The sequence below is a fragment of the Rhinopithecus roxellana genome, chromosome 20 (genome assembly GCF_007565055.1).
Source record: "Rhinopithecus roxellana isolate Shanxi Qingling chromosome 20, ASM756505v1, whole genome shotgun sequence".
NCBI classification, from domain to species: domain Eukaryota; kingdom Metazoa; phylum Chordata; class Mammalia; order Primates; family Cercopithecidae; genus Rhinopithecus; species Rhinopithecus roxellana.
In genome coordinates this window covers 65,144,268-65,167,440 of record NC_044568.1, presented here as the reverse complement: position 1 = coordinate 65,167,440, position 23,173 = coordinate 65,144,268, and the positions used below count along the sequence as shown (strand labels likewise).

At 42.8% G+C, this 23,173-nt stretch overlaps 1 protein-coding gene and 1 pseudogene across 6 annotated transcripts; both read left to right on the top strand.

Annotated features, from left to right (window-relative positions):
- Positions 1-3,120: 3,120 nt before the first annotated feature.
- ZNF19 (zinc finger protein 19) lies at positions 3,121-11,267 on the top strand. 5 transcript variants are annotated; one of them, XM_010354040.2, is made up of 5 exons: positions 3,121-3,160; positions 5,582-5,642; positions 6,802-6,928; positions 7,453-7,566; positions 9,748-11,267. In XM_010354040.2, exons 2-5 carry the CDS (start codon positions 5,610-5,612, stop codon positions 10,848-10,850), a joined length of 1,377 nt encoding a protein of 458 aa, XP_010352342.1. In that variant the 5' UTR covers positions 3,121-3,160; positions 5,582-5,609; the 3' UTR covers positions 10,851-11,267. The 5 variants fall into 5 exon arrangements, with proteins under 5 accessions (XP_010352342.1, XP_010352343.1, XP_030780850.1 ...); XM_010354041.2 differs by having other exon boundaries at positions 3,126-3,160; positions 6,707-6,928; XM_030924990.1 differs by having other exon boundaries at positions 3,152-3,367.
- A 4,937-nt stretch (positions 11,268-16,204) lies between these two features.
- LOC115895229 lies at positions 16,205-20,050 on the top strand (annotated as a pseudogene). Its single transcript, XR_004055425.1, has one exon. The product of XR_004055425.1 is annotated as an FUN14 domain-containing protein 1 pseudogene (transcript).
- Positions 20,051-23,173: the final 3,123 nt, after the last annotated feature.

Below are 23,173 nucleotides of genomic sequence, written 5' to 3'. Positions count from 1 at the left end.
CATGCCACTGCACTCCAGCCTGGGCAACAGAGCGAGACTCTGTCTCAAAAAAAAAAAAAAAATGCCATAATCATATACCATACTCTGGGTGTCATGATGTGATAATACTCATAGCTTCAGTTAAAGATAGTGTAGGAGTTAGAGGGAGAGCTGGATAGTTAGGCTGTGAGGTAACCAGAAAGAAAGGTGGTTCCCATTGGAATCTAAGGAATGGTCGAACCTTGAAAGTAATTATGTTTGACACAGTAGAGACTGTGACAGACATGAGTATGAGTATTGTATTAGTTCGTTATCACGGTGCTATACAGACATACCTGAGACTGGGTAATTTATGGAGAAAAGAGGTTTAATTGGCTAACAGTTCCATGGGCTGTACAGGAGGCATGGCTGGGTAGGCCTCAGGATACTTACAATCATGGTGGAAAACAAAGGGGAAGCAGGCACAATCTTCACATGGCCACCAGGAGAGAAATAGCAAAGGAGGAAATGCTACACACTTCAAAACAACCAGATCACATGAGAACTCACTATCATGAGAACAGCAAGGGGGCAATCCGCCCCCATGATCCAATCACCTACCACTATCCTCCTCCCCCAACACTGAAGATCATAATTCAGCATGAGATTTGCCTGGGGACACAGTGCCAAAACATATCAAGTATACATTTCCTTAGAGGCGATACATCGGCTGGGGAGACATGTTGATGTGAATTAGCTATTATTATTAATGATCTTGAAAACTCTCTGGGAGACTTTCTAGACAAATGAGAGTGGAAATTTTCTTCCTTCCCACTCCCTGCAAAACAAAAACAAGTTATTCCCAACTCTTTTTGTTTTTTATTTTAGTGCTCTCATCTTCTGCCCAAGAATATGTTCTTCACCAAGTAAACACACAGGTTGCCATGTTTCTAAAGCCTAATAAAATTAACAGTAAAGACTTGTTTTTGTTTTATATCCAGACTTAATAGTCATTTATGTAATGTAAATATCCAGAATAGGCAAATTTATAAAGTAAGAAAGTGGTTGTCTAGAATTGAGGGAAGAAGAGAGGTGTGGACATGTGTGTCTATTAATTTTCTATTGCTGCTGTAACAAATTGTCATTAGTGGCTTAAAACAATACTAATTTATCTTAGAGTTTTGGAGGTCAGAAATCCAAAGTGGGTCTCACTGGTATAAATTCAGGATTTAGACTAAGGAGAGAATCTATTTCCTTGCCTTTTTCATCCTCTGGAGGCTACCCACTTTCCTTGACCCTTGGCCCCTTCCTCCATCTTCAAAGCCAGTGAAGTTGGGCCAAGTCCTTCCTGTGCTGTTATCTTTGTGGTTCTCTTTCAATTCCCTCTTTCAGGTTCAAGAACTCTTATGATTACTCTGGACCCACCTGAATAATCCAAGATAATCATTTTTTTAAGACAGGGTCTCGCTTTGTTGCCCAGGCTGGAGTGAAGTGGCTCAATCAAGGCTTACTGCAGCCTTGACCTCCCAGGCTCAAGTGATCCTCCCAACTCAGCTAGTAGCTGGGACTGCAGGCATGTGCCCACACCTGGTCAATTTTTGTTGCTTTTTGGAATTTTTTTTTTTTTTTTGGTAGAGACAAGGTTTTGTCATGTTGCCCAGGCTGGATTGAACTCCCAGGCTCAAGTGATCTGCCCACCTGGGCCTCCCACAGTGCTGGGATTACAGATGTGAGCCACTGTGCCTAGCCCCGAGATAATCTTAAAGTTGGCTGACTAGCAACCTTAATTCCGCCTGCAACCTCAATTTCACTTTGTTATGTAACCTAACATACTCACAGGTTCTAGAGATCAGGACATAGACATTTTTGAGGAGAACAAAACGCCATCTGCTTACCAGAGGGAAAGTGAACAGTGACTGCTGATGGTTATGCGGTATCCTTTGGGGAGATGAAAATGTCCTGAAATTGATTGTGGTGATGCTTGCACAAGTCTGTGAACATACTGAAACCTACTTAATTTTATACTCTGCATGGATGAATTGTATGGTGTGTGAATTAAATGTTAATAAGGCAGGTGTGTGTGTGTGTGTGTTCAGTATTTCTAAAACTAAATTCTTTCCCTTTCTTGCCTGAAACCAGCTCCTCTTCTTCAATTCCTGATCTCAGCTAATGGGACCTTCATCTATCAGGTAATCCAAAATTCATGGCCATCACAAATTTCTCTGGCTGCCTTGTATTCAGTCATTTTAAAAAATGTCTACCGTTTTCACTTCCTAAATAGTTACTTAATATATCCCTCTTCAGACCTGGTCTTTTTTTTTTTTTTTTTTTTTTTTTTGGAGATGGAGTTTCGCTCTTATCGCCCAGGCTGGAGTGCAATGGCGCGATCTCAGCTCACTGCAACCTCCGCCTCCCAGGTTCAAGCAATTCTCCTGCCTCAGCCTCCCGAGTAGCTGGGATTACAGGCACCCGCCATTACGCCCGGCTAATTTTTGTATTTTTAGTAGAGACGGGATTTCACCACGTTGACCAGGCTAGTCTTGAACTCCTGATCTCAGGTGATCTGCTGGTCTTGGCCTCCCAAAGTGCTGGGACTACAGGCTGAGCCACTGCCCCCGGTCCGCTGACCTGGTCTTTCTTAACGTGTCTGGGTCTTTACCTCTAAGGAGGACAGCTTTTTTGTCCAACTTCCCTTTGGCAATCTGATGGCACCTTCAAAACCAATGAAAATACAATTAAACAGTTTTTTAGAATTTGTGATACAGAAATGTAAGTGCATCTTTACCAACGTGATGAAATGAAATGACAAGACTTAAAGGTGGGCCTCTAACAACAAGAATAATTTCAAATTAGTGACGAGAATAGCCATATTCTGAGATCTGCATCAACTGTAATGTGATATGAAAATGTGATTTCTATCGGTGACAGTCACATGTGCGGCCGATACTACTGTAGTTTGTTGCCAACATATAACAGAAGAAAATGCTAAATTTCGGTTAGAGATTAGCGAAAACAATGATACACTTTCTTTCCTATTCAAGGTCTCCGAGGATCCCCGGGGGTGAAACTCCTCCTGGGCGTAAAAGCACACAACCACTGAGAAGAGCGCTGCGGCATCCTAGAGAGGACGCGTGTGAGGCTGGGTGCAAGGCCAACGTAGTGACGCACTTCCGTTCACGGACCGCTTTCTGTTTTTCCTGAGGTGAGTGTTGGAGTTTGTCGCCCAGGAGTCCTTGCTAGGCTCAGGCACTTCACCTGTAGAGAAAGCAGGCGGCTTCGTCCCTGATGCCTCAGTAGAGGGAGACAGGACGGCCCCTCCAGGTCCCGGCAGAGGAGGCTGCTCGCGGCCCGTCCCGGTCTCCATCTGATGCCTTCGGTACCCCTCGCCCGCGTCGGCGCCTTGGGAAATGTAGGTTGTGGATATGGGCGGCTGGATTGAAGGGACGCCTGTGTTCTCGACGCCACCCAAACCCCATCTGCTCATTGGGCCACAGCTGCTTGCTGAGGAGCAATGTGCCAGTTGCTGCTCTAGATTCCCGGGATGCAGCGGTGAATGAGGCGGGGCGTGGGCCCCGCCCCCAGGAAGCTTTCCGCCCAATGGGAAAGTCATGTATTAATCAAATCTGGTCATTTCACTCCACCTGCCCGGGACTTAGTGCATGTAGATCGACGACCAAGTTCTTGACCTGCGCAAAGCGTGGCTTTGTCCCTTGTGACTTCTTCAGCAACATCTAGCAGCACACTCTCCCTTGACTGCTACTACAGTCTTCTTAATCCTTGACTTCTAGAACATGACTTTTGCGTATGCTGTTATTTTGTAAAGATTTCCTTCATACCTTAGTTAATTTATATTCTTAAGCTTTCCCATCCAGGTTAGTTTCTCCTGGCAGTGATAAGTTGTGAACTTAAAAGTTATTTGAGAGAATCTTGATTAATTTCCTTTAGACTAAGCTCTGTGCGGGACGGGGTTGTGCCCCTTCTCTCTACTTCATCTCTTGTGTGTCACACGTGGCCTTGTATGAAATATGTATGAGATAAATATTTGTGGAATGAAGAAAGCACAAATCAATATATAATTTCAAACTGGGTTAAGTGGTATATAGGAAAAGGAATACGGCACGAGTGGAGCGTTTAACAAGGGCACCTGACCTGGTCTGTAGAGAGATCATGATGTGAAGATGAAGGGTGGCTAGATTACTGGAGAGAATGGCAGGCGGAGAATCTCAGTTACAATGGTTCTGAGGTTGGAGAAGAGTAGTTCATACAGAAGAAACAGCAGGTATGAAGGTCTTGAGTTAGCATAGAGGAAACTGAAAGAAGGCCATTGTAACTAAACTAAGGGAAAAGAGGAGGGTGGCGCAAGATGAGACTCACAGAAAACAGCATCATGCCTTGAGTCCCTGTAGGGAAGATAATGACTTTTTATAGAATATTGCTGTTTAGAATACAAAGTGTCTGTAAGAGATGATATAGTTAAAACAATAACCCAGATGTTTTAGTGTGTTGAGGTGGCCCTTCAGGGTCCTTTGGTAATCAGTTTCTGGTTTTCACAGCCCTTGAATGGGGCAATGAACAAAAAAGATGCCTGCTCCGGGTCCAAGTAAAGGAAGACTTACTCTGAGATTTTTTTCCTGAATTTTCTTGGCCATTCTTGTCTATTATTTTATATTAACCTTAAAATCATTTTGCCAGGTTCTAAAAGCATTCCTGTTAGGATTACTATTGGATAGAATTTAGTATAGTTATTAAAGGCATGACTTGACGGGGTGCGGTGCCTCATGCCTGTAATTCCATCACTTTGGGAGGCCGAAGTGGGCAGATCGCTTGAGGCCAGTAGTTTGAGGACTAGCCTGGGCAACATGATGAAATCCCGTCTCTACTAAAATTACAAAAATGAGCCAGGTGTGGCAGCACATGCTTGTAATCCCAGCTACTTGGGAGGCTGAAGCAGCAGAATTGCTTGAACCTGGGAGGCAGTGGTTACAGTGAGCTGAGATCGCGCCATTGCACTCCAGCCCAGGTGACAGCAAGACTCTTGTCTCAAAAAACAAACAAACAAACAAACAAAAACATGACCTTTGAAGCCTGGTAGATCTAGTGTGGGATCCAAGTTCATCCATTCACCAGCTGCGTGATCTTGGTAGAAGAAATTATTCTGTTAGCCTTGTCTTCTCATTTGGGAAAAATTAAAGGTTCAAAAGATTGTTGTGAGGACTAAATAAGAGAATATGTATTTTTCATCCAAAAACATGATACTTGCTGTTTTTAACCTTTTATGTTCTCAGTCAAATTTATTTTTAAAAATAGAGGTCTGAGATTCTTCTTGTTAGGTTTTGCTCTGAGTTTATTGGTGTCTTTTGCTTGTTTTGCTCTTCATTTAGCTTGGTGTTGGTGAGGACATGCTCTGGTGTCCTAGGACAAGTTACTTGTTCTTTCAAAATCGGTTTCCTCAAAATTGCAAACCTCATGGTATGATGTGGATTAAAAAGTACATATTTATACACCACTTACCCTGTGAGCATTTAGTAAGTGATTGCTGCTTGTTATTGGCAAATTTATTGCTTTAAAGAGGGCATTTTACTGGGCTGAGCTCACTGTTGGTTCTCTCTGTTTCTTCCTTCAGCCTTTGCCTGCTAGAGGGAGCCCAGGTCATGGCAGCCATGCCTCTGAAAGCTCGACACCAGGTGAGCTGTGGATTCCTAGGTCAGCTTTATGGAGGTCTGATTTGAAGGAAATGAGGGGTGGTGGAAGTTGGATAAAGGTGATTCTGGCAAGTCTTAGGGCCAAAACAGTAGGAAAACCCCTGAGCCCAGGAGTTCGAGACCAACCTGGGGAATGTGGCAAAACCCTGTCTCTACAGAAAATACAAAGATTAGCCAGGCATGGTGGTGTGCACCTATAGTCCCAGCTACTCAGGAGGCTGAGGCGGGAGGATCACCTGAGCTGGGAGGTCGAGGCTGCAGTGAGCTGAGATTGTGCCACTGCACTCCAACGTGGGTGACAGAGCGAGACACTGTCAAAAACCCTATTTTTTCTGTTCAAAAAAGAGCAACAACAACAACAAAAAAGAGAACCGAAACCAAAAGAAAAAAAAAAAAACCCAAGAAGCATGAGGCTTGGTTGGCAGAAGCTGTTACAGATTGTCTTGGAGCTATAAAGATAAGGAGCTAAAAGAGCTATCCAGCAGCAGTTTAATTCTAGAAGCATTTTCTAGGAAAAGCCACGGAGGAGCAGAGTGGATTGTGCCAGGAGAGTCTGAGCTCCCTCTACAGGATGCTCTTGAGCACAGGTAGCACAGCCCTTTATACAAGAATCAAATGGGAGTTGGATGAGATAGGCCCATCAGTGCAAACCATGACTCTGTGCTTGTTTCATGGGCATAAGGTTTGGGGCAGGGTGAACAAATGTGGGGAACAGATAGATTGGCTGGGAATAGGGAGTACCTAATAGGAACAGGTGGGTCCTGAGATACCATTTGAAGCAAATTGTCCGCTTGTAGGTACAACACTAAAAGACTGAAAATATTTACTAAATCAAAGAGATTTTTGCCCTAGAAAGGTTAACTAATAAGAGACTTTTTTCCTAGGGTTCAACAAATGTTAAATAACATTTTATGACAGTAAATTTTATATCCTAATGGAAGCTTTTCTGGTAGTGAGAGAAGTTCCAGATTTTTCGTTGTAAAAATAGTCATATAATGGTCTAATATCCAGTTCTTTCACCTTTTCTCATTACCCATCCCTCACAGGACTTTCCCTCAAGCCCCTACCTGTCCCCTCTGCCCCACACTCTGGCCCGGAGCCAGAGGATTGGCTCCGTGGCAGCAGGAACCTGTTGTTTTAGGAGATGGTGACCTTCGAGGATGTGGCTGTGCACTTCACCAAGACAGAATGGACTGGCCTTTCCCCTGCCCAGAGGGCCCTGTACAGAAGTGTGATGTTGGAGAATTTTGGGAACCTGACTGCTTTGGGTAAGGCCATTTTCCTCCTAGGACTCAGATCTGTACTTTCCCAGTTTCCTTCCTTCTTTTACAGCCTGGGGGGAGGGGTGTGGAGTGGAGAGGAGAGGTTGTCTCTTGTGTCTTCAACTGAGTGACTGCAGAGCTGAGGCTCAGTGACCAACTTCAAAGATTGCTGGGTAGGGAGAGGTCTTGGGTCACTTTGGTCTCCCAATGAAGGGAATTACTGTCCCCTGGTAAGAGTATGTCCCATCTTCCAAGGGCCTTCCAAGGTAGTAGTTGTTGTCTGGGGAAGGGCGTGTCCCCTTCCTGTGTTTGCTTATACCTTGTGGATCTCACTGACTTACTTATCCTTGAGTGTTTTTTTTAGGAAGAAGTAACAAATGATCAGTTTCCTCTTGATCAGAATCTCTTTGCCCTTCTCCAGTCGAGAACCCTCTTCTATAAGTCTTATTCTTACTGAGACTCCTGGGATTTTCCTTCTTTTGACACAGCAGATACAGGGCTGAAAAGTACCATTTTCTTCCTGTTTTCAGGGTACCCAGTTCCCAAACCTGCACTGATCTCACTTCTGGAGGGAGGGGATATGGCTTGGGGCCTGGAAGCACAGGATGATCCCCTGGCAGAGAGGACCAAAAACATCTGTAAAGGTAGGTGAGGCAGATTTAGAACCAACAACTGTAGAGTTTTACGGAGCACTATATTTTAAAATGAACCATGCTGGGCAGGATTTAAATAAAATAGATGATTTCACCTAATAGGTAAAATATGAAACCTTTTTCACCAATCTTAACTCTTACCAACATGTAATCACTCAGTATGTCTCATCTGCAATCCTTGAATCCATTGCTCCTTTCTGAGTTTCAACATTGCCTACCTTAGTTGTCCTCCTTGGTTGGGATGGATTTATTCAGGAGCAGTGTTTGAGCAACTTGCCATGTACCGAACTTTGTTTAAGAAGTTCTGGAAGATACAAGTTATGGAGACAGATGTAAAAAGCAAAAAAGAAAAGTATTAAGTGCTATTGGGAATGGGATGGAGAATGTGAAGGTAAAATGGGCCAGATTTTCCCAAAAGTTGGCCATAAATGGGGAGAGTTGAGTCATATAACACTGGGAAGTCATGGCATGGGAGGAGCTTTTTGAATTCATAGGAATTCAGAGCTGAGCACAGAGTGTGAGGTTCCTTTAGGCAAGTGGATAACTAGAGCAGGCCATTGAGAAGGTGGGTGGAGAGTCTGAGATAAAAGGCAGGTCTGAAAGGGTGCTCTAACATAGCTGGGTTGAAATGACCCCCAGGAAGAAAAAAGGAAGGCTGAATCTTAACCATTAAGAGATACTTAATTTCAGTGAGAGAAGGAAGAGAAAGTAGACAGTCAAATAGTCTGATGGGGGCCACCAAGAGCAAACAGTGAAATTGAAGGCAGAGGCAGGAGTTTCAGAGCAGGTGGTTTGCAGAGAGCAAGTAACATGGAAAACGGTGAAGCTGGCACAGCACTTCAGCCTCTTATTCTAAGAATCTGAAAAAGAATCATCAAGACAATTGAGAACCTGGTGGTCTGTTCTCACACGCTTCCTCTCTGGTGATGATTCTTTTTCAGACTCTTGATTACCATGTTTCCTTCAATCTCAGATTACTCCTCTCCCAACATTCTCCTTCGGGGTTCCCTTACCCACACTCGTACAATGAACTTGATTAACCATCACATGAGTCCCAGGTAACCCAAATTAATGTTAAAACCAAGCCCAACATTTCATATAAAATAGATTGACTTTAACTCGTTCAAAATGTCATCCAATCTTGAGGAACACAAATGCCATTTTATGGGCTGTTTGTCTCCTTTTTGCTGATAGGAGAAAGAATACTATCAGTCTAGGTGTGTCTAAGTAAACTGTTCATCCCTTTTCAAATAGTCTAGGACAGTAGTTTCTCTGCATGTTTGAGGTTCAGCAGTTTTAGGGCATTTCCTCATCGTATGTAGTCCATCTGTGGGTCTGCAGTGAAGAACCTCTGGACTAGGTAATCTTACAACATATTAAGAATAATGCTTTCTGACCATCCTGGCTAACGCGGTGAAACCCCGTCTCTACTGAAAAAAAACTATCTGGGCGAGGTGGTGGGCGCCTGTAGTCCCAGCTACTCAGGAGGCTGAGGCAGGAGAATGGTGTAAACCCAGGAGGCGGAGCTTGTAGTGAGCTGAGATCTGGCCACTGCACTCCAGCCTGGGCGACAGAGCGAGACTCCATCTCAAAATAATGATAATAATAATAATAATAATAATAATGCTTTCTAAGCACTTCTATGTTTTTCTTTTTCTCTGTCTTGCCACAACCCAGTGTCCTTAATGTTCAATGTCTTAAGTCTTTTGGGACATCTGCAGGGTATGAGTTTTTAAAAAGAATAACAATTCATCCTTTGCCTTTGCTTTCTGATTGATGCTGTTCTGTTTCACTTTCTGATTCTGAGTCTTGCCAGCCCCAATGTCAGTACTTGTTCTTAAGACCTGTGCCTATGGCATTTTGTAGGCTGTAAGTAGCATCAATTCAAAAGATATTAGATCATGCCAGGGACGACCAGAAGTCATTCAAATATTAGAGTGGAAAAGCTTAGGAAGGAGTCTCATGTGTGATGTGTCCACTGATACTCTGTTCCATCTCGATGTTCTCTGCCTGTGTGATATTTGGCACTTTCATTTTAACAGACTTTTCTTCCCAGCGTGCTGATGTGAAAGTTGAAATTATCTCTTTTAAAGTCTTATCATTTTCAATGTTCTATTGTTTCTAGTATAGTTCTCAGGTGGCATTTTTTGTGTTTTCTATCTCTTATGTCAGATGTTGAGACCAACATTGACAGTGAGTCCACATTAATCCAGGGAATTTCTGAAGAAAGAGATGGGATGATGTCACATGGTCAGCTGAAGAGTGTCCCTCAGAGAACTGACTTCCCAGAAACATGTAATCTGGAAAAGCACCAGAACATCCCCACAGTGAAAAATACCCAAGGAAAGGTTCCAAGAATCCCCTGTGCAAGGAAACCTTTCATATGTGAGGAGTGTGGGAAATCCTTCAGCTACTTTTCTTACTATGCTAGACACCAGAGAATCCACACTGGGGAGAAACCTTTTGAGTGTAGTGAGTGTGGAAAAGCCTTTAATGGCAATTCTTCATTAATTCGGCACCAGAGGATTCACACTGGAGAGAAACCCTATCAGTGTGAGGAGTGTGGGCGAGCCTTTAATGATAATGCAAATCTGATCAGGCATCAGAGAATCCACAGTGGAGACAGACCCTATTACTGTACGGAGTGTGGAAATAGTTTCACCAGTAGTTCCGAGTTTGTTGTACATCAGAGAATCCACACTGGGGAGAAACCCTATGAGTGTAGTGAGTGTGGCAAAGCTTTTGTTGGTAATTCACCCCTACTTCGGCATCAGAAAATCCACACTGGAGAGAAACCCTATGAGTGTAATGAGTGTGGCAAAAGCTTTGGAAGGGCTTCCCATCTAAGCCAACATCAGCGTATTCACACAGGGGAAAAGCCTTATTCTTGTAAAGTATGTGGACAAGCCTTCAATTTTCATACAAAACTAACTCGACACCAGAGAATTCACAGTGAGGAGAAACCCTTTGACTGTGTAGATTGTGGAAAAGCCTTCAGTGCTCAGGAACAATTAAAAAGGCATCTGAGAATTCATACTCAGGAGTCTTCCTATGTATGTGATGAGTGTGGAAAAGGCTTCACTAGCAAAAGAAATCTTCATCAGCATCAAAGAATCCATACTGGAGAGAAACCCTATGAGTGTAGTAAGTATGAGAAGGCCTTTGGGACTTCTTCCCAGCTAGGTCTCCTTGAGCATGTCCACTCTGGAGAGAAGCCTGTGCTGGACATTTGTCATTTTGGCCTCCCAGAATTTTTTACCCCCTTTTACTGGTAATAGTACACTCCAGTGAAATGTACTGAGTGGATTCCATCTTCTACTCAGGAACGGAATGTGTGACACAGGCCTGACTCAGCCTCTGATCCATCCCTCAAGCCACAGTTACTGATTCAGATGTCAGTAGATGGTCCAGTTAGAGTCCCAGGACTGCAAGAGCTAATAGGAAGAAATACTCTCCGTGCCCCACCACCCTCATTGGTTTTAACGCTGAGAAGAACTCCTAGACTCTCATAGAGGCTGAGAATGAAGTCCTCACAGCAAAAAAGGCATCTGAGAATTGGAGAGCAGTCAAAGACTGAAGATAATGTTTGAACAGCCACATTAAACCATGCCTGAAACTAAAAATACATATGGGGTTTTGAATTGCAGCAGCCAATAAATTCCATTTTCGTTTGTTTGGTTTTGGCTTTGGCACATTTGAGTTAGGTTTTCTTCCTTTGGAACAGAATTTTGACTTAAACAGTGTTGTCAGTGTAGCAGTTGTTTGAAGTCTTCAGGGATAACATACCCGATGGAGAAATGTTTTGTGTGTATGATATGTGGGAAAGTCTTTAGTTATAGTCATGGCAGCTCCTAAACCCCATGATTGTGGTGTGATTGGGAAGCCCGTTGTAACACTGGAGAGCCCAGGTTATATCAGACACCACCAGTAGATAGAAGTTCTAACAACTTGAGCTCTGTAACAAAAATCTCATTGTACTACAAAATTATGTCTGCACCAGTGACTCCATTCTCAGGAAAAGTCTTAACTAGGAAACTAAAAGCTTTTACTCTTAAAGCTTTCATTTTCTGTTTATTCAGTTTTTTATTTGGAATAGATGCTACTCTAGGCCTTAAACTGGGAAATGCCAGGCTATTGTAGCTATTATAGCTTGGCATTTGCCATTTTAGTTCCTAGGACAGCCTGCCTGCTTTGCCCTTTGCCCTGGCTAGGGAGCCAAGGAAATGCCACGGTTCTCGGTCATAAGACACACTGCAGAGATCTCTCAGTAGGAAAACAGAGCTGGCCCTTTTCTTTGGTGATGATTGTAAACTGCACCCTTTTTTTCTCACGTGTGCCCTTCTGCTGCCAGCCAGTGTTGGAATCTCCCTGCCCAGTTCCAGACTTATTACTCAATCTAGCACCTGGGTGGCTTCACCACCTCTTCCTCACTTGTAGCAGATGGATGAGCAGTTGTATCATGTGCTTGGGTTGATCAATGAATGATAGACTTGGGGAATTAAGTAAACACTTTTTAATTGAAGTGTAACACAAACACAAAAATGCATGAGTCAGCCAGGCACAGTGGCTCACACCTGTAATCCCAGCACTTTGGGAGGCTGGGGTGGGCGATTCATGAGGTCAAGAGATGGAGACCATCCTGGCCAACATGGTGAAACCCCGTCTCTACTAAAAATACAAGAATTAGCTGGGCGTGGTGGTGCGTGCCTGTAGTCCCAGGTACTTGGGAGGCTGGGGCAGGCGAATCGCTTGAACCTGGAAGGCGGAGGTTGCAGTAAGCTGAGATTATGCCACTGCACTCCAGCCTGGCGACAAAATGAGACTCCTCAAAAAATAAAACCATGAGTCATGGTTGTACAACTTGAATTTTTACAAAGAACATAGCCTTATACTCACCAAGATAAAGATAGAACACAGCACCTTACAAGTCTCCCTGTACCTTACTATAGTCCTTACAGAACCTCTACCCTGACTTCTATCACCAGAAATTATTTTGCCTGTTTTTGTTCTTTTGTGTCAATGGAATCATCAGTACAGATTCATTCTCATTGCTATGTAGTATTCCATTACATGAATATACCACAATTTATTGCTTATTGTTGGTGGGCATTTGGGTTATTTCTAGGGGGATGTTTTTGAAGGCAGAAAATCTAAAAGCCACTCAGAAAAAAAAAAAACAGTTAAACTAACCATGGTTAGGGACTGCTTCAAATGGTGCAGCATCAACCCAGCTGCCCTGTAGTAAATACCAGCAGATATATATACATATATATGTACATATAAATGTATATATATATCTTTTTTTGGCACTTAATATGTGACAGAGACTTTTCTAGTCACTACACACATTTGCTCAATATAACTTTATGAAGAGTGTGCTATAATTAGCTCCATGTTACAGCTGAGAAGACATTAATTAGGTTTCCTAAGGACACAGTAGTGGAGTAGGTATTCAAACACAGGCAGTCTGGTTTCAGAACTCATGTTCTAGCTGTTGTGCAGTATGGCCCTATAGAAGTTGTATATAAAGTATGTGACACTGTGTCTTGGTAAAAGAAGAGAGATTGTTGAAAGAAACAGATATAGTCCTTAGGGGTGGAGGAGAATATTAGGATCAAGTCAAGATGGGGAGGCTGCATTTGGCTTCACACAATGGGAGGTGGAGAATTGGCATCAGAGAGGAAATGATAGGTTGAGATAGAATCATAAAATATGTCCAGTACAAGCTGTTCCACTAGAGTTGTCGTTGAGGGAGGTAGCATGCCTCTAGTAGGGAGAGGATCTGGTTCTTAGCACTGCCTCCCTGTCTTACTGGCTGTGTACCTCTCAGCACCGTCTGAAAATGGGTGTCTTCATATCATGTACCTGAACCAGAAAGCTGGCTCCACTGAGGTCCAAGTGAGCTTTGTAGCCCCCCGCCACCCCACTTCAGCTTTGAGGTGTAGGGATAGCTGAGTGAGGTTTGTTTCCTTTTCTCTGTTCTTCACTACTGAGTAGTTAGCTCCCTTGGCCCCAACCCCAGTGCCACTGTCAGGAAGCCCCCTCGAATTGAGTAACTGTCCTTGAATCAGTTATGATTAATGTATTAGTTTGCTTTGGCTTAACAGAAATCGATTCTGACAGTTCTAGAGGCTAGAAGTCTGAACACAATTTCCCTGGGCAGAAACAGTTTGTCAGCAAAGCCACACTCCCTCAGAAGGCTCTAGGGCAGAATCTGGTCTTTCTTTAATCTGCTGGTGGCTGCCAGCATTCCTTAGTGGCAACATCACTCCAGTCTCTGCTGTCTGCACATCACCTTCTGTGTGTCCAATCTCCCTGGTCTCTCTCTCATAAAGGCATTTGTGATAGCATTTAGGACTCATCCAAATAGTCCTTATCTTAGGACCCTTAATTTAGTGACACCTGCAATAACTTTGCCATTTAGGGCAACATTCCCAGGTTCCAGGAATCAGGACCTGGTATCTTTGGATGGCTGTTACTCAGCCCACCACCATCACTGAGGTTCATCTGTATATATCAGAAAACCCCTAAACAAGACACCCTAATACAAGATAGAATTTTTCTCAGGAGTCTCGAGATAGCCCAGTGCAGCTAAGGCAGTTCTACAATGTTAGTGGGGACTGAATCTCCTTCCAAAGTACCACTTGGCCATCCTCAATGGGGCCATTATCCTCATGGTCCAAGGTGGCTGCTAGAACTCCAACCATCAAGGGCTTGTTCCAGACAGTAGAGGAAGGGGAAGAAGAGCATGCCACTTTGCCTTAAAGAAGACTTTCTGTAAGTACCACAGAACACTTCCAGTTAGATGTTTATTTCAAGAACTTAGTCACATGACTATACCTGGCTCCCGAGAACACTATATCCTTCAGTTGAGTGGCAGTGTATTACATCAAATAACTTCGAGATTTTGTTTAGGAGGAGGAAGGAGAACAAGTGTTTGAGTGGGTAGCTAGCAGCCTCTGCCATGGCGCATGACTGCCATCGAATTCTACATGTCTAAAAGCTTTGGATAAGGAAAAAAAAATTGGTGTACAGCTGGCTGTGCTATTTGAATTTCAGTGTGCATAACAACTCTAGGATAGGTGCTATATTTATCCCCAGTTTACAGGTTGGGAACAGTGAAATCCAGCAGATTGATGGGAGAACAGAGCAGATGCCTCTGAGATGCATGCCAATCACTTTGGCACACCTCTCGCTTTTGCTGTAGCTGTGGTGAACAGTTGTATGTGAACTTCGATCTCCCCTTGCACTGCTCAGACACTCCACATGCCTTCTGACATTCTGCCTCAGGCACTTTTCCAGAGCCCACTCAACTAGGAAGTACAGCCTGTGAATACACAGGACAAGTTAGCAATCCCAGAAAAACCCTTAATGATGCTGGACAAGAGCTTGAGGACAAATGTTCCAGTTTCCCATCTTTCAAGTGGACAATTAGAGGAGGAATTCTTTACTCTTTTCTGGAGGTCCCAGTACTCATAGCATCAACCTTTAGAACACTTTATATTGTCATTTCCTCCTATCCTGTCTCACTCCTTGGGTTCTTTTAGTCCTGCTTCCTGGGATCATCTCCTGAATAAATGTGCATTCGAGTCCTTGTCTCAAGCCCTGCCTTCAGGGAAACGCAAACTAAAGGAGTGAGACAGAACTTTCAGGCAATAAGAATGTGTCTTATATTCCAGTAGTGAATATTAGTCTACTCAACTGAAATTCTTTCGATGTTAGAGGATGGCCCAGATGAGCATTTTTGTGATGAAATCCCATTCTGTTTTCAGTGGTGGCTGCACATTTCTGATTTCTACTTCAAAGAAGCTTCCTCTCAGAGCAACTATGCTATGGGGCACAAAGTCTTTCTGTGTGTCACCGAAGTGCATAATCTTAGATAGACTAAGTTGTTTATATAACTGTAGCTCTGTGTGGCCAGGAGTTAAAACATGGTAAATATCACAGTTATCAACTTGTAAGGAGGACCTGGCAATGCATGTCCCTCAGATTATCAACTAAAACAAGCACTTGGAGCCATGCAGATAAAATAATCCTTAGAAGTGTGCCACATACAATAAATGGTTTCATTAATTACTCACTTTTTTTTTTTTTTTTTTGACACAGGATCTTGCTTTACCACCCAGGCTGGAGTGCAGTGGCACGATCATGGCTCACTGCAGACTTGACCTCCCAGGCTCAAGTGATCCTCGTACCTCAGCCTCCCTAGTAGCTGGGACTACAGGCATGTGCCACCACACCCAGCTAATATATATATATATATATATATATATATATTTTTTTTTTTTTTTGAGATGGGGTCTCACTTGTCGCCCAGGCTGGAGTGCAGTGGCATGATCTCGGCTCTTTGCAACCTCTGCCTCCTGGGTTCAAGCGATTCTTCTCCCTCAGCCTCCTGAGTAGCTGGGACTACAGGCAAGTGCCACCACGCCTGGCTAATTTTGGTATTTTTAGTAGAGATGGGGTTTCACCCTATGGGCCAGCTGGTCTCGAACTCCTGACCTTGTGATCTGCCCACCTCGGCCTCCCAAAGTGCTGGGATTACAGGCATGAGCCACAGTGCCCAGCAGTTTATATATTTTTTGTAGAGACAGGGTTTCACTATGTTGCCCAGGCTGATCTAGAACTCCTGAGACCAAGCAATCCTCCCACCTTGGCCTCCCAAAGTGCTGGAATTACAGACATGGGTCACTGTGCCTGGCAACAATTATTTATTTAGTGACTTCTGTGTGCTAAACAACATACTAGATGATAGCACATGATGACAGAACATGTTACTGATGAGCAACATGGAACTGCTCTCCAGTTCCTGGTGCTACTGCCCTGTTCTGAGCCACCAACATTTCTTTCCTAGACTACCACAATTGCTCATAAGTAGTCTCCCCACTTCTGCTCTTCAGTCTTTCTAATCTATCTGCCAGTCAGCAGCCAGAGTGTGCTTTTAAAAATATGAAACATAGCATGCTTTTCTTAAAACATTTCAATGGGTTTCCACTGACCGTGGAATAAAATCCAAACTCTTTAACATGGTCTGCAAAGCTCTAATGACTTTGTGGCATAGCACTGCATCCCTCTTCTCTCCCCATGATGTGTCAAGCTTTGTTTTTTTTTCTTTCTTTTTTTTCCCCCACTGAAGGGCCTACACATGTTATTCCTCCTGCCTGGAATGCTGTCTCTTTGATTATGTGCCCAGATATCTCATTCTTATCTTTCAGGTCTCAGCCCAAGATCACTTCCTCAGGTCTTTCCTTACCTCCAAGTTAAAATGGTATTCCCTTCATATTTCCTAAGCAACTTGCTCTTTACCATCCTCACACAAATGAACGTTTACAGTAATATATTTATCCAGGTGTGGATTTACTTAAAACTTGTGTCTCCCACTACACTCTGTGTTCTACAAAGACTGTAACATGTAAGCTTTGTTTTTCTTCATCTACAAAATAGACATAATACCTTTTGGATCTTCTTCAGTATGGATGTGAAGAAAGCATTACATAATAAACATAAATGTGTCTAATAATAAGGTGCAATTCCGATGAAAGATGTCTTTGGGCCAGGCACGATGGCACATGTCTATAATCCTAGCACTTTGGGAGACTAAAATGGTTGGATCACTTGAGGCCAGGAGTTCCAAACCAGCCAATGCAGCATAGCGAGACCCCATCTCTACAAAAAAGAGAAAAGAAAGAAAAATGTTTTCATGGCTCAGAACACCTGAATACAAGCTAACTCACTAGGAAAGGAGTGTAAGGTAGTTGAATAAAGCAATTGGGACACACGAAGTTTCAAATTTTATTACATTTTTGTTATGTTCAAATAGTGTTGAGGTAATTTATTGTTAACAACAAGAACAATACATAGTTCCTTGTCTTTTAGATCTTTCAAATACAAATAATTTATGTTTACAAAAATTTTTACGATGTAAGAAAGCTTCCCAAAAGAGCCTCTCTTAGCCATTTGGGTCCACAATAAATTCTCATCCTTGGAATCTCTGGATTTTGAGGCAGAGTGATAGAGAAGACGGTAGGAACTGGGGCACTGGGTGATATGTGTCAGGTTCTGACCAAATGAGTTCAAAGACAGGAATAGGGTGAGATTAAGTATCTGGATATCAGGCTTAAAATATAGCCAGCGGGAGGCCGGGCATGGTGGCTAATGCCTGTAATCTCAGCACTTTGGGAGGCCGAGGTGGGTGGGTCACCTGAGGTCAGGAGTTCGAGACCAGCCTGACCGATATGGTAAAAACTCATCTCTAGTAAATGTACAAAAATCAGCCAGGCGTAGTGGCAGGCGCCTGTAATCCCAGCTACTCAGGAGGCTGAGGCCAGAGAATCGCTTGAACCCGGGAGGTGGAGGTTGCAGTGAGCTGAGATTGTGCCACTGCACTCCAGACTGGGTGACAAGAACAAGACTCCTTCTTAAAAAAATAAAAATATGCCTTAAAGTGCCAGGGAGAGGAGGGTGGACGGGGACCACTCCAGAATTGGCCGCTGGCGGTATCATGGCAACCCAGAACCCCCCTCCCCAAGAATATGAAAGTGATGACGACTCGTATGAAGTGTTGGATTTAACTGAGTATGCAAGAAGACACCAGTGGTGGAATCGAGTGTTTGGCCACAGTTCGGGACCTATGGTAGAAAAATACTCAGTAGCTACCCAGATTGTAATGGGTGGCATTACTGGCTGGTGTGCAGGATTTCTGTTCCAGAAAGTTGGAAAACTTGCAGCAACTGCAGTAGGTGGTGGCTTTCTTCTTCTTCAGATTGCTAGTCATAGTGGCTATGTGCAGATTGACTGGAAGAGAGTTGAAAAAGATGTAAATAAAGCAAAAAGACAGATTAAGAAACAAGCAAACAAAGCAGCACCTGAAATCAACAATTGAAGAAGCAACAGAATTTATCAAGCAGAACATTGTGATATCCAGTGGATTTGTGGGAGGCTTTTTGCTCGGACTTGCATCTTAAGGACATGAATATTCTCCCATAGTGGATTCAACTATGAGAAGAGAAGTGGCAGCAATAAGGCAGTCTCTCAACAGTCATGCTGCCAGAGTCTCTAGGGCAAGGAGAAACAACTAGCTGGACAATACTCAATTCACAACTTAGCATTTTGCCATCTGAAGCTTGGCAAACTAGTATCTGCTGTAAAATAACCTGTATGGTATGTGAACCATAGTATTCCTGAGCAAAACATGGCTTTCACTGCTTTGTAAAAATTTGCATCTGTTTAGAAACTAGCCTATAAAATATCACCATTGGATGTAGATATGGAGAGAAAAGAAATATGTTGGGTTTATTGCTTAGTGAAATATTTTCTTTTTGTTTAAGTAAAATGTTCATTGTGTTTTAAAAAAATAAAAATAAAAAAATAAAAATATATATAGTAAGAGGGGACCAACACACCAGGTTGGAGGACAATGGTTCTGAGGCCAGCCCCAGAACCTTGGAGAGCTCCACAGACACCCGACTGAGTCGGAGCTAGCACCTTGGACAGCACCACGGTTTCTCTGCTGTCCTTTGTACCTGGATGACACTATAAACACACGTTGCAGTGGTCACTGTTAATTTCCTGGGACTTTCGACTCCTGTGTACCTGGCAATTGTAATCCTCTAAAATCAGCAGTCTTTTAGAAGGTTCTTTATGACAAGGTGGGGGTTGAGATTCTTTCTCTTCCTTCTAGGAACTTCAGCATCAGAGCTGATAATTGGACCAACTCCCTTGGGAGGTCTATGGGATTGGTACCTAGTATCATTGTTATTCTGGAGGCCAACGTCCTTCAAGTTGGGGGAAAATGTGTAATACCTGGTTGTACTATGTAAGGAAGAATGCTCAGGGCTCTTCCTAGGGACATATAAGCAAACTATCAGGCAATGCACGTGAGAAAGATGGTATGTTGTATTGATTTGGAGACAGGCTGCTTGATTCTTTTTCACACCCTCTCCTCACCTGTTAACCCCAACCTGTTAACCTATTTTCAGAAACATACAATGGATTGGATCTGCTTTCTCTGTGGTAAAAAGCTTCTGAACTTGATTGTTGTTAGCAAGTTTCTGTGAAGTTATGCACAAAAAACTTTGAAGGAGTTTGGCACTGTAGGTCTTTCTCCTAGTTATAATATGTCATATTTACAAACTTATGCATTGCTAATGTCCTTATTGACAAATAAAAAAGTGTAATCAGGTCCACAAATAATTTAGAGGAGGGGAAAAGTTAACATTAATTGAGCAACTACTGAATCCCGGTCCCTGTTATATGTACTTTAAGTAAAAAAATATATGTAGTATTTACAGCAACTGTGCACTATTATCTCATTTTTCAGATGAATCAATGGAATTTCAGAAACGCTAAGTGGTTGTCCAAGGTCTCATAGCTAGTAGGTGAAGAAATCAGGACTTCTCAGTCCTGTACATTTATTTTTAATTTTCTTTTCTCTGTGTTTCTTTTTGAATAGTTTCTATTGCTATGTCTTCAAATTCACTCATCTTTTTTCTATAATGTCTAATCTGCTGCTAATCCCATCCAATGTATTTTTATTGCACATTATAGGTTTCCATCTTTAGAAGTTTGATTTGGGTCTTTTTTATATCGTCCATTTCTCCACCAAACTTTTACATGTATCAGATGTGGTTGTAATAACTTTTAAATGTCATTGGCTATGAGTTCTGTTTTGACTATTTCAGAAGTCTCTCAGGATTAGTTTTTAATGTAATTTCTTGAATTGTAAGTTACTGGTCCAAGTAGGTAGTATTAATTTAAACTCTATACTTAATGATGCAAGCTATGATTATAAATTTTTAGAAGACATTTGTACTACCACTTCAAAACTTAGGCAGGGATCATAAGATTCTTTGTTATCTCTCTTTGTTCATGAGATTTTTAAAAAAATTATCCTTTCATGAGTCCAGGCATTTGGATGAGTATATGTGTGTGAGAAAAGTCTCTGTTCCTATTCCTTATTCCTATAATATGCCTCCTGCATATTGTAATTCTGCTTTCTCAGATATCAAGACTTACAACTCTTCACCATTCCCACTCCTGTTGCCAAAGCATCAGCTGAGCTCCTCAGTCCAAACCAACCCCTCTGGTTTTAGTTTCTTGTTTGGTTTTGGTACCTGGGTACACTTTCCTGTGAGTTAAGTATTTAAAATCATGTTGAATGTTATATCTTATTCTAAATTTCTAGATTCTAGTTTATATTATTTGCTACATTGCCCTCAATAGAATTCTGCCTAATAATATTTATTGTCTTAAACTTATTGTTGTGAGATACTAATATAGCTATGCCATTTTTCCTTTAACTTAATACTTGTCAGATATATCTATTTTCCATTCTTTGACTTTCAATACTTGTGCATTCCTAAGTTTCAGTAGTACCTTATAAGCATCTTCCTTCCTTTCTTTCCTTCTCTTTTCTTTCTTCTCTTCTCTTCTCTTCTCTCTCTCGCTCCCTCGCTCTCTTTTTCTTTCTTTTTTTGACAGAGTCTCACTCTGTTGCCCAGGCTGGAGTGCAGTGGCATGATCTTGGCTCACTACAATCTCCGCCTCTTGGATTCAAGCATTTCTCCTGCCCCAGCTTCCCCAATAGCTGGGATTACAGGTGTGTGCCACCACGCTGGGCTAATTTTTGTATTTTTAGTAAAGACAAGGTTTCACCATGTTGGCCATGCTGGTCTCGAACTCCTGAGCTCAGTTGATCCATCTGCCTTGGCTTCCCAAAGTGCTGGGATTATAGGCATGAGCCTCTGTGCCCAGCCACTTCTAATATTTTTTCTACGTAAACTTTAGAATCATTTTCACAAGTTTTAAAACAAATCCTATAGGGGTCTTATTTAGTATAACGTTGGACTTATGGATTAAATAAAGAAAACTATCCTTGTTACTGAAGGATTACCTGTGCCTTTCCATTTACACAAGGGGTTTTCATTGGTTTAGTCCCCAAATGTTTAAAATTTTCTTGATAAATGTCTTATACATTTATTCGTAAACTTATTCCTATATATGTTTGTTTGCTTTGAGAATAAGACCTCACCCTACCCTAGTACATTTCTCCACATAGATTAAATAAATTTATTTATTTAATTAATAAATTAATTAAATAATTAATTAATTATTAATCCACATAAATAATTAAATGATTAGTTCACAGAACTCACAACATCAATAAGTAAGTAAAAATTTTATAGCATGAAAACAGCCTTGAACTCCTGGAACAACCAGACTGTTGTTTTGCCACAGTTTTAACGAGAAGAAGCAGGCAAAGCCATCTTTACTCTGTCCTGTTAAAACTGGAAACAGGCCGGGCGCGGTGGCTCAAGCCTGTAATCCCAGCACTTTGGGAGGCTGAGACGGGCGGATCACGAGGTCAGGAGATCGAGACTATCCTGGCTAACCCGGTGAAACCCCGTCCCTACTAAAAAATACAAAAAACTATCTGGGCGAGGTGGTGGGCGCCTGTAGTCCCAGCTACTCGGGAGGCTGAGGCAGGAGAATGGCGTAAACCCGGGAGGCGGAGCTTGCAGTGAGCGGAGATCCAGCCACTGCACTCCAGCCTGGGTGACAGAGCAAGACTCCATCTCAAAAGAAAAAAAAAAAACAAACTGGAAACAACAAGAAAGGTTTTTTCTTTTTTGAGACGGAGGTTTGCTCTTGTTGCCTGGGCTGGGGTGCAATGGTGCAATCTCAGCCCACCACAACCTCCGCCTCCTGGGTTCAAATGATTCTCCTGCCTCAGCCTCCCGAGTAGCTGGGAATACAGGCATGCGCCACCACGCCCAGCTAATTTTGCATTTTTAGTAGAGACAGTTTCTCCATGTTAGTAAGGCTGGTCTCGAACTCCCAACCTCAGGTGATTCCCCCCACCTCAGCCTCCCAAAGTGCTGGGATTACAGATGTGAGCCACCACGCCCTACCAACAAAAAAGATTTTTTAACGTGAGAAGATTGTCAGCTTTCCCTGGTGGTCAGAGAGGAAGGGCTTTGGGGAGGTCTTGGGGCTGCAGGACAAAGGGTGCAGGAGAAGAAGCCTTAGAGCTGAGCAGGAGGAAACTGATACTACATGGCTGCAGGCCTGGTGTAGAAATGAATTTCTAGAATGCTGTGGTCGAAGAGCCAGCTTAATTTTTTTTTTTTTTTTTTTTTGAGGCGGAGTCTTGCTCTGTCGCCCAGGCTGGAATGCAGTGGCCGGATCTCAGCTCACTGCAAGCTCCGCCTCCCGGGTTCCCGCCATTCTCCTGCCTCAGCCTCCCAAGTAGCTGGGACTACAGGCGCCCGCCACCTCGCCCGGCTAGTTTTTTTTTTTTGTATTTTTAGTAGAGACGGGGTTTCACTGTGTTCGCCAGGATGGTCTCGATCTCCTGACCTTGTGATCCGCCCGTCTCGGCCTCCCAAAGTGCTGGGATTACAGGCTTGAGCCACCGCGCCCAGCCCAGCTTAATTTTTTAACTGTTGTGTTATGTGACTTTTTCATCCTTCCTCATTCTAGGGGTATTAGTTAGACTATGGGCTTGGAAATTAATTTGAAGAGCCCAAATAAATGTGGTTTAAATTTGATAAAAGTTTATTTCTCTCTCATGTATCATCAGAAAATAAGCCATCTGGGG